Raw genomic sequence first — 15346 nt, 5'->3', positions numbered from 1 at the left:
CTTTTGTTTATCCCTTCGTTTGCATTTTCTTATACCAATTCTTTGATCAAACATTTGTTTTGTATTGAATACTTAAATGTCGCCAAAGGGTCTATCGCCATCAGAGTAAAACCATGACCCTGCCTTTATACTCCAGCAAGACTACTATTACTGTAATTCCATGAAAGCCTGGCACTATCCAGCAGTGAATAATATATAGGTGTGTCACAGTACCAAGTAAACTGTAAATGAAAACACGAAAGAGAACATGCATGTATATATAAATATGCAAACAATCTGACAACAAATTATCAGACGTAGAATACGAATACCAGTAGATACCATTGCGATGCTGTCAGTAATGAGGAAAAATCTTGGGAGACATTTCCCCCTGTGGAGACGGAATCTGAATTAGCTCTCCGCCCTTGTTGACACCAAGCAATGAACCATTGTGTTATTAATCTGTTTTCGCATTTCATTAAATATTTACGAAGTTGACATGTGCCTTTTCGTATAATTTTGTGAAAGGATACCATTGTTTCAGATGCGAAAGTATTCCAGGTATTTGGTTCTGGCAGCGAACTGTGGTGCTTCAGCATGTATAGGATACACTGTTGACATGGACCTCTCTTGTCTAAGGTTCCAATAACAAACACCATAGACGGTTTGCCCAGCGTGGTCTGTACATCCTGTGTCCTGATTACCCAAAAGGACTGAGACGAGGCCGGACAGTTGACATGCGACGAGCTTACGATTCTCAATACAAGAAATAGTTTTGTAATGGACCGAAGCGTGATATCATTCATTACAATTTGGGATAGACTTAACAACACTGTCGGGTCTTCAGTGAATTAACCAAACAGATACATGTAGCATGTGATATACTTTGAGTCTCTTGTCCGTCACATTACGAATATCGGCCGAGAATTGACGATAAGGAAACACAAGGGTGTCATTAACTCTTGCAGTGAATTTCGGTTATCCCGAAGGTAGAGATGCTGAAACGTCGCTTCTGACAAACAACAGAGCAGTAATAGATGTTATTATCCACGTGCATAAGAAATTCGGATGTAACGAACTGGTTTTGAGGGTTCCTGGAGGTTGATATATCCGAAGTAGACTCCAATAGCGTATGTAATGGATGTGTTGGTATTCACTACCAGAAGAGGGGATAGCACTGATAGATGTGCTTCAAACATTTGGAGATGGTTCCATCGGATACAAAGTGTCTTATCTTCAGCTATATCAGAGAATTATAGACTGCAGAAAATGTAGCATAATTTGTTTTGTTTTTGTTTTTTGTTTTTTGTTGTTTTTTTTTTTTTGGGGGGGGGGGTACCAAAGGTTATTAGTTAGAACAAACTGTGCTGAGTAAACTTTGACATTTCGTGTTCACGATCTACCGGAAAATGCAGAAGTGCATAAAAAATCCAGTAATATTGCTCTCAGACACAGATGCATTACCATATTCAATGTATCTGAACAAGTCAGGAACAAATTCTTCAGCAATCACATGTACAAGCAAATGGATGGCAAAAGCTTGATTGCCCGACAGACATGTCCATATGAAATGCAGTGACACAGATTTCCGACGAGAAAGTGTTTTTTTTTACTTATTACAAACTGTGCACCTCTTCTTGCCAACATATTTCACCACCGCGCATACTAATTAGCATTCTTAGCTAATCTGGTTCGATCTTAGATAAAAAAAACAATCTTCACATTTATCTACATCTTTGTTTGTTGAACATCAGAGTACATGTAGTGTTATGAGGCAGTAGAAATTGTTGAAGAGCTTCCAATTTCTAGTCATGTATCATGTATCTTAAACACTAATTAATTGTATCAAGTTTTCAAATCTCAACAAACGTATTCACCCTAAAACGATATGAGTGTGGATTTACATGGATATGACATGACCAGTGTGCATGTACATGTTTGCCCGCCCAGAATTATTGCCGGTTTTCTGACGGTTATCTATATACAATGTGCCTTGTGACTAGTCGCATGGGGATGCCAGGGCAGGCATCCAGTATGTCAACGTAATTAAGATAAGGTGTGACATTATGAGATTTTTAGAATGAACGGAGCGTGGATTCGTAATAACCAGGAACCGGTCGCCTGCCTGTTTATATGTCATATTACATCGACTGCGTGGGTCGATGCCCCATTATTGACCATCGGTTGGTATTTTCTACACTCCTGTAGCTAAAGATAGTTGTAATAATACATACCACTGTCTGAAACGACATTCACTCACACATACCTGGAAGTTCGTTACCTGGATAAGTTGTTTTATCTTGCCAGGACCGCCATAAAATGCCGTTATAGAAAGAGTGGGTGATTACAAAGATGCTGGTTAGACAGGGTGTACTGTATTCGGATTAGATATCGGATCAGACCTTACTGACACTTCAGAAGCACGTAAACCGTCTGGTATGTGAGATGGCATATCGGGAAACAATGTTTACATGTACGTGCTGATTAACGTAGACCGTACGACCAGTAAACAATAACCAAGTCACTCCTATCAAACACAGGATAGTTGTATCATTTCAACGTGCAGTCTTGTAATGGTGAAGCGACCAGTAATTAAACGCATCGTGGTCATGATCAGTGTTGCTTATCGTAAAGGATTCCATCATATCTGACAACAGGGATCTTCATTTATACAGTGGACACAGGTTGTCCAGTCGTCTAGGGCACCACTGTGCAGAGTTTGCCCTTTTAGGCATGACAGTAACTTATGATCACCCTGACTATGTCCTTGTTTATCAGCACTCATCATTTTACCTGTGATAGAACAGGATAAATTGTCTGGTATACTTATTTTTGATATTCGAATAAATATATGCTTCTTGTTATTCATACCCATACACCTATCGCTGAATTAAAAGTTCTCATTTTCCAATACGGATGTACAAGAATATCTGAAATTCTACCTCCAATTCAAATGTGAACCAGACACTTTTAATCCAGTACAAACATCCAGCGTTAACTGACTTATCTCTCTTGTTATTGTGTTTCCGGGGGATCCAAATGTGATGTAGCTAGGTAACGGCCACCAGCTGAAATTAAGCAGATGTGGACGACATAGTCTCCCAAAGACAAGCCCAATCACTACCATCTCCTCTTTAAAACACAACCTTGGTCAGAAGACGTTATTCATATATGCAAATGTAATCTCTGGCGACAACCGGTTCAAGGTCACACCGGTCATCTAGATTGCTCTCAGATCTAGAACTGTACAGTGTGTTTCATCTGTATTCTATTGAGAATCAGTTCGTCTCCATGATCATTCTCAGAACATTTATAATTTGAGTAGCCTTACAACTGAGTTGACCACACGCGCTTAGAGATGAGATTCTACTCTCATATAGAAACATGTTTTAGGTGTGCCTTGAAGACATTTTAGCACTGCAAGTGTCGGTGCGTAAGTAACTATGTTCGTGCGTCTCGTTATCTCTCTGTACCAAAACAAATCAGCAGAACTCGTGGGAGTTTCGTGTGTCGTTCTAATTCAATCTTATGAAATTCAACCAAGTCCTTGATGACTGTCAACGTTGCAATAAGCTTGGGAAATGTATCCATACAATCTTAACATCAACTCGCATGTTTCTACTACAGTCAGTGTGATTTTCATTACAATCGAGATACGACTGGTATTTAAACTGCAATCTAACTGGTGTGTGGCGATGAATTACTACGTCTTGTTACATCACAATCACGAGCAGAGCAATTTGAGCACACCACACCAAATCGCGCATGCCAACCATCACACTGTCAGGTACACTGGTCGTTATAGCCTCCCATGTCCCTTGAATACACTACATTAATCACGTGCTATTAGTGATATATTATTACCAGTTCCGAACCAAATAGTATTTGTAATGCATTATGTCACCAAACTACTGACAGCCATCACAGTCGGCCTTTAAGAAGTCACACTGTGTAATGTCAAATGTAAAAAAATACCTCCTCAGTGAGAAATCAATACACACATTCATATACAAACCATGCTATTAAAATACTTTTAGCTCTCTTTAAAGGTTCAAATTGTGTAATTCAACGTCCCGATGACATTCTTCTGTTTCCCCTGCATAAAGGTTTTATAATTCCACATTTCCGAGATGTCTTGACACTAAACCTACGACGTTTCTTATATCGTTGTCACCATCAGCATAGTTGGGTTAAGGGACGTTTGTCGGAACTGTACGAAGCTCGATCAATCAGAATAACTGTTTTAATGGAATGCACAAAGAGGAAGGAAAATAAATGCACTTACAACCAATGAAATTAACCCTAGATTGAGTCCATCTCATCAACTGACTTTTCTTAAATCTTACAATTCCCAATGTAGGCTAATTCACGCGTGAACCCAAGTTCTTAAAACAACATGAAGAGGCATATACAACTTTGTAAGAGGTAATTCTTTTTTCAGTTTTCCCTGGTAATTGGCTTTTTCCTAGCAACAAACTTCATTATTGGGAACCTCCCAGAGGTCCAAACTTGAGCTGTGGAAATAATCCGATTTACTTGAAGCTAGAGACAAATAGTCATTGCTACACTCTCTTATCCCATGTCGTTCCTGGTGTTAAAGACGTAACGGCGAGTACATGCTCGTGTCATTGTATTTTTTATACAATGCATGTAGGCCAACATTTTCTCATTGCGTTCGTCATTACGTTTATTCAGGCGCCATGTTTCGGTAAAACAAATTGTTTATCCCCATATAATGCGTGTCATTAGCCCTCGCATCTGTGCATTCTGAAGACGACACAGAACATCGTCCCTTGGGTAGGTTCCGATTGTACGTACTCAGTACAACCGACATTAAGCTTACAATGTCATTAACAGTTAGCTTCTTGGGTACGATGAACCATGTGATTTTCGATAAATGATAGGTTTTGTCTTATACTTGTTGCAGCCAAGGTGTTTATGCATATAAGATCTAAGTCTGTCAACGTTGATTCATTAAGATAAAACGTGGTAAACGTAACGTCACATTACGTCTCGTCACGCCACGACACTGACATGCTCCATCGCCGATATCCCCTTATCGTGCTGACAACAGCATTTTTAAAAGCATACTTTTGAATGTTTTAAACAATACAATTTAGAAAGTATCTGGGGAAACCGTTGGCCCAGTTATCAATAGCGGGGATTCCCTGTACACAGTTGGGCCATTTAGATGTGCCAGAAGCTTGTTGCTTCGACTTCGAAACAGATTTTGCCCTGATTATTCTTGGTTTATCAGTGCCTGTACCCGTGGGTTTATCCAAAGCTGGTGTGCCAAAATATAACGGAAATGTTGAAGCGGTGTTAAACCAAAACCAAACTCACTCACTCGCTCACTAGCTCACTCACACTCTCACTCACTCGCTCACTCGAAAGTATGAGATCGCTGTTGTAACTTATATCTGAATGAAGTGGAATGTTTTCCTCCTTATCGGTTCAGTTTACCACGATGAAGGCCTTGACAATTTGTAATACTGATGTTAAAGTGTAGGCAAAATTCCATAAATATCATCGAGAGATACCAAACATGGGCTTAACACATTGTACCAGGTTGTATGGCGTAATGACCGATGGGGTAGCCAGTGATTAAAGCTGAAGGCAGAGGCATGGGTACAATATGTGAAGCACATTTCTGATGGCCCCTCCATGAGATTCCTGGGATATTGCGAAAAACGGCGTGAAATCGCATTCACACAGGGAGTTTTAAACTAATCTACCCAGTTTTATAAATCCATTAATAATAAAGATATTTAATCAATATTAGATGCACGTTTATCACGTTCACGTCTCGACATTCTACCTGTATTATTGCAGATGTACGTTGAAGTGAGTGAGTTTGGTTTAACGCCGCTTTGAGCAGGTTATATCACGGCGTGTCAGCTTAATGTGGGAGGGAAGCCTGAAGTGATAATGGTCTTTGCGGTTTATCACTTTGGGTTAAACCCACGAGCACGGGTATGGTGCTGACAAATCTTGAAACAAGATCGACGCGAACCAGGATTCGAACATACAATCATAGATTTCTGCGGAGGTACCTCCGCACAGCGAATTGCAGCGCCTTGGATGACTGAGCCACATGTGGCCCATGTTTGTTGGAATAACATGTTTGAGATCAGCATTAGATATAAACAGTTTTCACTACACGTTTTGTCAGCTGAAAAACGTACTATTCCTCAAATCGCAGCATTACATTACCTGAGATGAGGACATGATACTAATGGAAGCATAATCCACTAAAAACCAATCCACTAAACATGTATCTCATTTAGACTCTGTGAAATCAGAGTGTCTGCAAGACTATATAATATCAAATAAGCAATCTTTAATGCCAAAGTTAGAAAAGGCAATATAAAATATTGATTAATCAAATTTGGTAGGCTTTCGATCAGAAATGTAATGTTAATAGTGATATGTTGCTTTACAGTAGCGTAAACCAAAAATAAATAGCTGGTAATTGAATCTTTGTCACATTATATGAAGCCACACAGGCGCCCGAAAGTCCCACTTATACACTGATAGTCATAATGCACAGACGTGATGCGTTATGCCTGGCTTCACCCTTAGCTTTCTGACACAGGTAAACACGTCAACACAGTGCTGATTAATGCCACACTCAGCAATAATCCAACAATATTACGCTGGCTTGTAAATGATCGAATCTGAATCAGACCAACCTGGGATGGATGCTTTAAGTCAGTAGGTGGATATGGATTCCTGCGATACTAGATAAGAGATGAATGTACGCAGATATACATAGCATTAAGGGATGCATGTAATATACGCCTTTGAAACATTGTGTCAATCACTAATCGTTGGACTATATTTACTTCTGTAACTATAAGAATAGTTAAATGTCTAATGTCGTTCATCGACGTGTGATTTAAGGAGCCATTTGCATTATTGACACATTAACACGTGTTCAATATCGTGTGAGTTTAAGAGAACAGGCGAGCTACTCGGAACGTATGTACTCTCAATGGAAAGCCTCAATGGAACAGGGTGACGAATATAAAGTCCTTCTTTCCAACATCGTATTAATCACCAATAAATAGACTGGATATATCTCATGTCACAACAGAAACAATAAAAATAATGTCATTTATGTTTTAGCTTGACGTATGATGTGCGGGGTATTTACCTCAATGATAAATCAGTACTGGAGGATAACAATAATGCCATCAGGCTTTTGCATCGCCTCTCTCATGTGATCGTTACGAATGATAAGGTAAGTATATCCCGATTTATTATCTTCATTTGCATCACGAAAAACACATCATCTACATTTGATGAGATACCATACATTTTTCACAAAGACAAGATTAGATGTCATCAGTAAATTGTTGTAATATCTTTGTCATTGCACGTATAATATTTGTTTTCAAGCGTATGACATTCAGATGAGGGGTCAGATTTATTTTGCTTATAAGGAAATGTCATAGCAATAGTTAACACAAAGAGAGATGGGTACAAGGAATCCCTAGAGCCGATTGATTCTGGGTTATCAGACTTCAAACGTTATTACCATCTCAGATACGCCAGGGTGTCATTAACGTGATGTTGTGTTTATTATCCTCCAGTTCAATATCGTGTTTAAGGCTGAGCTATGTTGAAGTTACGTACACATTAACTGCCTAACAGTCCTAAAGTTGAAGGAACATAAAGACATGAACAGTATATGGATAACAACCTCTATACTGTTTGTAACGAGGTTTCGCGGCTACTTCTTGACACTCCATATGGTTACAAACAATAACGATGTTGTTATCCATGTATTCAATCTAAAGCTATCACAAACTGTACACGCAACACTCCAATTACTCTGCTCAGATTGGTTCAGAAAATCTGTATTTCTTGGTTAAGATAAGAGGAGGAAATAATCGATAAACTGTGGACTAATTTTAAAACGTACAAAAATAGCTTATTCGTTCAGAGTAAATAAAGATATTGCCTAATGTGAAACATGACCTTATATCAACTGGAAATATACTCATTTGCAAATGGTGCCAAGAAATGTCCCTTCCGTTACCTAAAGATATTCCCCATGGAGCCCAAAGGACATCTAAAATCAACTAATATAACGTACATTTATTTCACAATGTACTCTGATGGGAGGCTATTACTCCATGGTTATAAAGCTATATCTCGCTTCGGAGCTGCAGTAAACATTGGACCCGTGAAGATCCGGGGTAGAATAAGTCTTCAGCATCCCATGCTTGCCATAAAAGGCGACTATGCTTGTCGTAAGATTCGACTAACGGGATCGGATGGTCAGACTCGCTGATCCCAATTGCGTGGATCGATATTCATGATCAAATGATTTCAAAATGTTGGTTATTTACTCAAACAAACAAACAGTAAACATTGGCGACGTTCTCATAAGTAGTGTTTTCAAAGTTTACTGACATTTGGAATAAACATTTGAGTGCGGATACTGCTAGTTTGGGTATTGGTATTGTAACTGGGCAGTAATGAACGTCATCAATTAATACAAGTCCATGGCCCTTGAACCACAGATTATAAATAATACCTGGTATCTCATATCATTTTAACCACTTACAACCCTTGCTATAGCATATCACGTGCATCCCAAACAAATCATAATATCACATATCGTTTGAACCAAAATCAAGGTAAGAGATCTCAACCAGTGGTAGCCGATATGACGTAATTATCGAACAAATTATGATTATGTCACTCGAAGAACATTCTATGAATAATATTAAATAATAAGTTACCATACAAAGCTTATAAGTTGTGCCATTGTCCTATCAAATTCACACCAATGAATGACCATGATACTGGCAATACCGCACGATGTTAAGCACTCATGTGGCAAACATGAAGACGAAAAAGCGTCACGGGCTAATGCCAGTTGATATTCTGTGTAATTGACCACAAGCTCAATACAAACTTGGAGGCTCAAGTTGTTCCATGGACTGCAATACGACATAGTCACGTTGAAGCCTAGTGGTCATAAATATTTCTTTAACAAACAATGAGAACAGACACGCAACGTTGATATCTATAAGCTCTGTACATTGACATGGCAGCACTACCTTGCCTGCAACAGTAATCCGCAATGTTTCTGGCACTGTAAACCATGTTTGTAATGATGCTTGACGCGAAACACATGATCTGTAGTCCTGTTGTGGGGGGCGGGGAGGGGAGCAAAACTACTTCTATTAGGAACCCCAGGTAACCGATTCCACACCATGGAAACATGTACATATTCCTTTCAAAATTCCATTGCGAAAACTGTTCACATTATGCACACAGAACCTTGACATCTAGCTGTATTATGAGTTCATAGCAACTCCACTGTGACCAAGAAACCTATGAAATCTGATTTACTAAAAGTACATATTTAATCCGATTATGACTGAATGTGTTCAATGTGCATGTTTGACCTGATAACGCTCGATAAACATTTACATTTACCCTGAGAATGATCCAAAGCTCTCATGTCTACTCCCGCCTACGTTTTAGATTAATAGGGCCTTCAACCTAGCAACCTCTATGCAGTAATGAAACTATGTCTAGCACTGTAGACTGCGAACATTTGTGACGATCCTTACATTCAGTGTATCTGATATATATATTCGTATTCCACTTTTCATGTTGCGACATGTCATAAAAAGGTCGTAAATTCTTCATTTCTGGGTCAGTTGGTTCTAGAAACGAGGACCGTTTGTGATGAACTAACTATGCGTCTCGGTAGTACTCATGATGATAAATCCGACGTTGATGGGAACTGTTTATTGATTGTGAGATGAGATCTCTATTCAATATTTCCAACGAATTATTCATATTCTTCTTGCATATATCATTCAAAAGGTGAGGCATCTTGGCGTTTCCCGCTTTAAGCAGCGATTCATCATATACGGTGCCTCTCTCAATATAGACTCAAACAATTTCAAAACTCCCTTCGGCATCATTGGCAAGCATGTTGTGATGTCTATTAGTTTGAGAATATAGTAGGCTTTAAGGTCAAACAGAATTTGAACAGTGAGACATCCTATTTGACTACACAATAAATCTTCAATAGCCAATTTGAATAAGAAGTAGAATCCATTTTGAGCAAAGCTAAGGTGAAATGTTTTGAATCAGTCAGTCCAACTTCCTAAGAAAGAATTCAATCTTACCATATAATTCGGCACAAAAGCTCGTCTTATGTAAATACCCCAACATCTATCACGAATAAGCCCGACGGAGAACAGAAGCTGACAGAAATTGGCTTTATTTGAAACTATCCAATGGCGTTTCATCTTGAAAAATGGTCAGTATCCAAATACGTACGATTATTTCATTTGGTAAGCGCCAGTTCCATCCAATGTATGCAGTTTATTAACCCTATTCTCGCATGCAACATATTATGAATTTACGCGGCCTTTCATACTAATGCTGTAATTGTACAACAAAGAACATTGTTCTGTTTTATGTCCTATCGTACCGCGATATATGGCCATGCGGCTAAATTAGCCTTGTCACGAACTGATCAATTTGTACATGATGACATTTAGACAAGGAAACAGGGAGGATTACCCATACCGCTTCTGGAAATGCGTGTGTTCTGCCCGGCGTCCCATTTGTCAATACAGACACTTCATCAAATGATTTATTGTAAGTGAAATGCATTTCACTGGCGCGGTAAGAATTACTATCAGTGTTATGGTTAACTGGGAGTAATTTCAGCTTCTCCTAACCTTGAAGATACATCATAAACTTGGCACAATGAGACATCACTTCAATCTTTACTATCAACCCACAATGTGTTGGATACCCTTTCCTTGTGCTACAACATATTAATCAGATGGAATACAACTGAATGTACAGGCAAATTCAGCTACATTGTGCCTGTAACAGACATCTGGCCATGAAACCGGCCCGCATTTTTTCACTTATTCTCTATGGAGACAGCCACATGTATTTGCACTTTAGACATCCTCAAGCCTGCCTTCCTTCAGCAGATCCAATACATCATGGACGAATGGATAGAAACGTTCAGATGCACACATACGAACTGGAGTTGTTTTACATGACATACGAATATGTTCTTTTGAGAAAACTGTGACAATGGGTACATGCTAATTTGTGTTAAATGTCCATTTTTACATCTGATTAATTCTACGTCTTCATGGTTTACGTGACCTTTTAATGATCAGTATGCAGTGTACAGCTATTACAGCAACACAGTAACCATCTATGTATTCTGAAGCCAATAAATGATTCAGAGGTCTCAAATCCTCAATTGGGTACATTGTTTTAGAAACCCGATAAAGCAGAGACACAAATTAGTGCTTCAGTACTGCTGTGAGAGTGGAGTTATTTAAGCCGCTTTTAGCAATATTCCAGCTAAATGACGGTGGGGGCACCGGAAATAGGCTTCATACATTGTAACCATAAAGGGAATCGAACCCGATTCTTTGTCATGACGAGCTTTTACCAATAGGCTATCTTACCGCATTTTAAGTATTTTACATCCAATAGTGAAAAACCTTGTGACATATAAGCTTGGTTAGCTCAGACTGACTTCCCGGAGGCGCACACGAGACATTCATCAAGAAGTTAGCGGCTAGTCATAGAGGCATCCTGTAGCAATAACAGGCCCAGCATGCTGAGAAAACATGTCTCGACATTTGCCGAGGAAATGCTTGCCCGGGTAGACATTCCTGTGGCATATACACCATCAAGCCGACGAGAGATACTGTAAACACGATGTTAATGGTACAGCAATGTTTCATTGTCAATTACTGTCTTTCTGTCACTTGAGGATTGGATGGAGAGAGCCTTGCCTATTAATGACGATCAGTGACCATATTACGTATTATATATTGTAATCAATCGAGGGATATGACTTTTCTTTATGATGCCGATTAGTTACAACGGTGAGGTGTGTCGAAATGGGGTTTAACGTCGCGTCCAAGATTATTGCACTCACATAGCGACGCGCATGCATGCATGCGTGCGTGCGTGTGGCTGCTTGAACTCCTCCGGACTAATGAAGATTTTATAGTGCTACCCCACTGAGGGACCATGCCGCAGTGAATACCCCGCTCAGACACAAGTCGACCAGTCCTTGTTTTAGTCCCTTAATGCCGAGCGCCAGGCAGGGTAACAACAAATACCATCCTTTAACGTCCTTTGGTTTCTACTACAACGAGATTTAAAGATATTACGAAACAATAGTTCCAAAGATTATTAATAAAAAAGAGCTAATGCAAGATATACCTGTAGTAATGAAGGCAAAGTTCAAGATATAGATGTCACTCAGGGGTTATGCACTAGTTCATGCATTGCCTGCATATCAGCCTGATATAATATAACGTGAGAAATGAAAACAGTTAAGATTTCAAAGGTTAAAAGATAAACAAAGAAATTGTCAATATGTTCCTGTATAACCGTGATACTAAATTCACCGTAGATACTTCAAGCAACCCATTAAGTCCACACATGATTCTGCATCAGTGAATGTAAGGGATTCAAATGTCAGGTGGTGCTATATGTTCCTAATGTGAAACCATAGAAAAGGGAAATCACTCTCAGATATAATTGAGTTTGGATGCATACAGAGTCATATTGGGTCGAAACAGAGTGGAGCCTCCAGTCTGAAATATACGACCTTGATGCGACATCCGAAATATGCAGGTGGTATACTCACTAACTCATTTTCAATCTTGGTGCAGGATGAATACACGAATTAGGCTTGGGCAACAGAGTTTAAAATCACAGTGTTGGTGGACGAAAAGTGCTACAACAGTGAGGAGGAACAACGAAAAACCCATAATCAGAATTGAATAAAATGTTTACTTTCCAAACTCCGATTATGTTCTTACGCCTACATGTGGCTACTACCATTGTGATGCTATTCGTTGACTGCATTCCTATTCTTTAAGGTAAGAAATCAAAGCCTACACATGACCATTTCAGAGAACATTACAGTGACGTGAACATCTGTGGAGCTGGAGGGAAGCTGTAAATGTGTTGATGTGATATATGGAGGATCCCCAGTATCTCCTAACACGCTCCACAGAATAATCTTAGGATATCTGTCCTGACATGTTAATGCGCATATATGTTACTGGCACAGCTAGGAAATACACTCACGGCTGACACATCATGACGCTCTGCATAAAATTTAAACGAAATCGAGGTTTTCTGGGAACAGATAAAAACCTGCAGTTCACACGATGTCTTAATTATAGGAAGATAAGACATCTAATTTATTTTCACGTCGAACTCATTATTCGACTTTATGAAGATTTCCTCAGTTACACGTAAACATAGGCTTGAAATAATGAAGTCGATTAAGCTTATAATATAAAACTGAACACGTTTAGTTTTCTTTGACAAAAGCAATATAGAGGCATATCGCTTTAACGTGCTCCAATGTGTGTACAATATGAACAATTTGCAACATTTGTAACAATTTACAGACCAAATCACTGGAGAAATAACATCAGTTATTAATAATGGTTAAATCACTCGTGATCATCTACTAGTTCCATTATCTATTTGCCTTAATTCACACATAAACTTGCTAATACCTGAAACAGGTGTTGTGGAATATTTCATGAGTACATTACATGATGTTATCAATTAAAACTATACTGCAACCATGTAAAGTTCGACGTCGGGCAAAAGAGTTAAACATTTCTTAGAGTATTTAAATCCATCCTAATACCTTTACTCCTTAGAAGATATAAATGCATTACCCCTGAATTATTCTTTTCGAGAACGACTTTGATTGCCTTAAGGAAAATGGTCCAAACGTGACAAAAACGTCCATAGCACAGTATGTCTGTCTTGGCCTGACAGAGAAAATGCCGTCTTAATTCTAGGAGTTGTAGTTGCCAGCTAATTAGACTGGCAGGTGCTTGGTCGTGAAGCTAGAAAGAAAAACAGTTAATGCTCCACTCGACAGGTGAACGTCTTTCAGTCAGATTGGATATAGCGGGAGACAACCGACTACCGTGAAATCTGCACTGGTGGGAAACGTTCAAGTACTAAATGTTAGGTAAATATGTACTGGTGAGGGTCAGGCATTGCCAACACCGCAATGTTGGTGAGTTGTCAGATGTTCCTGTTCCACTGGGAATTTTCCTGTTACTAAGTTAGGTAAGTGTGTTCATATAAATCTGGGAGAAAAATGGAACCTGTCGAGTGCATGGGAAAAAAATAGAGATATAATTCTCGTTAACAGGTAGGGAATTTCTAGATGGAAACAAATTAAGGGTTCTGATGCTTCAAGTGGTATTTTCTTTGAGGGTGTTCATTCCTCAATGCTACGAAACACTGTTGAGAACATCGGATGGAAAATACAACCCCAATTAACAGTGCTCTGGATGACTATATACGTAGACATTTGTGATGCCGTTTCATGTCAACTTCTATACAATGTGCGTTTGACAGCTATATTTCATGGTACACCAGGTACATAATATGTACTGGTATTCACATAATAATAATAATAATAATAATAATAATAATAATAATAATAATCCATTACATAACGCTGTACTCCATGCATAAGCATGCTCTAGGCGCTCAGACATTATAACCCCGGTCAATGGATCAGTTTGCACTCAACAAACATTCTTAGCTCCCTGGGGAGTATGCAACCAAAGCTAAGGTTAACAGCCACAATGCCATCTCATCCTACCGGGCACCCATTTATTGCTGGGCGAACAGAGGCACATTTTGAACGAAGTCTCATCACAAAGCATTACATATCTCAAAATTACCGTTGATGGAATACATATATAATAATATAATAAAAGCAACAAAACTGACACAAACACAGGCACAGGCAAGTCTTAATAAACACAAGAACATGTGGTACAAGTCACAAAAGGGAATTGCATCAGACAGTATGTTTGTCACTGATGTGTCAAATTTGGAAATGTCCTCAACATGTCTGCGAAAAAGCTTTTTTGAAAAGCTTAAACAAGGCCTTGAATGTTGTTATCCTGATAAAACAAGTCACGTCCGTGCGTGTGTATATTTGTTGTCTTTGTTTGTTGTTTAACGCCGCATTCCAGCCATACCAGGACAGGATGTAGGTAATTCAGACTGGACCAGACAGTCCGGTGGTTGATATGTTGAGCAACAACCCACGCTATCGGAGCACGATGACACCACATTGACAAAGTCACCGAGTCAGACCACTCGATCCATTAAGTCACCTCTTACGACCAGCATGGATTGCTGGGGACAATTCTTACCCAAAATCCCAATGGGGAGAGAAGGACATTAGAGCCAGAGTGTGACGATCTTTGAATTTTTTACAGAAAGAGCATGCTTGGTTGTACTTCAAAAGTTGTTAAATGTTGACAATAAAAGGCCAGAGCAG

The 15346-nt window shown here is 39.1% G+C and overlaps 1 protein-coding gene across 7 annotated transcripts in view; it reads right to left on the bottom strand.

Annotated features, from left to right (window-relative positions):
- Positions 1 to 15346, bottom strand: part of LOC139476101 (glutamate receptor ionotropic, kainate 2-like) — a 147382-nt gene that overhangs the window by 64149 nt on the left and 67887 nt on the right. The window contains exon 1 of one of the 7 annotated variants that reach the window (XM_071259358.1): positions 11457 to 11527. The exons of the other annotated variants lie outside the window; for them this stretch is intronic. Coding sequence (XP_071115459.1) covers positions 11457 to 11502 — 46 coding nt within the window. The 5' untranslated portion in view covers positions 11503 to 11527. Of the gene's footprint in view, positions 1 to 11456; positions 11528 to 15346 lie in introns of those variants that run through there. 7 annotated transcript variants of the gene reach the window in all.

The sequence above is a fragment of the Haliotis cracherodii genome, unplaced genomic scaffold, assembly GCF_022045235.1.
Source record: "Haliotis cracherodii isolate W230 unplaced genomic scaffold, xgHalCrac1.p SCAF_3, whole genome shotgun sequence".
Lineage (NCBI taxonomy): Eukaryota > Metazoa > Mollusca > Gastropoda > Lepetellida > Haliotidae > Haliotis > Haliotis cracherodii.
This window is presented reverse-complemented; position numbering and strand designations above follow the sequence as displayed.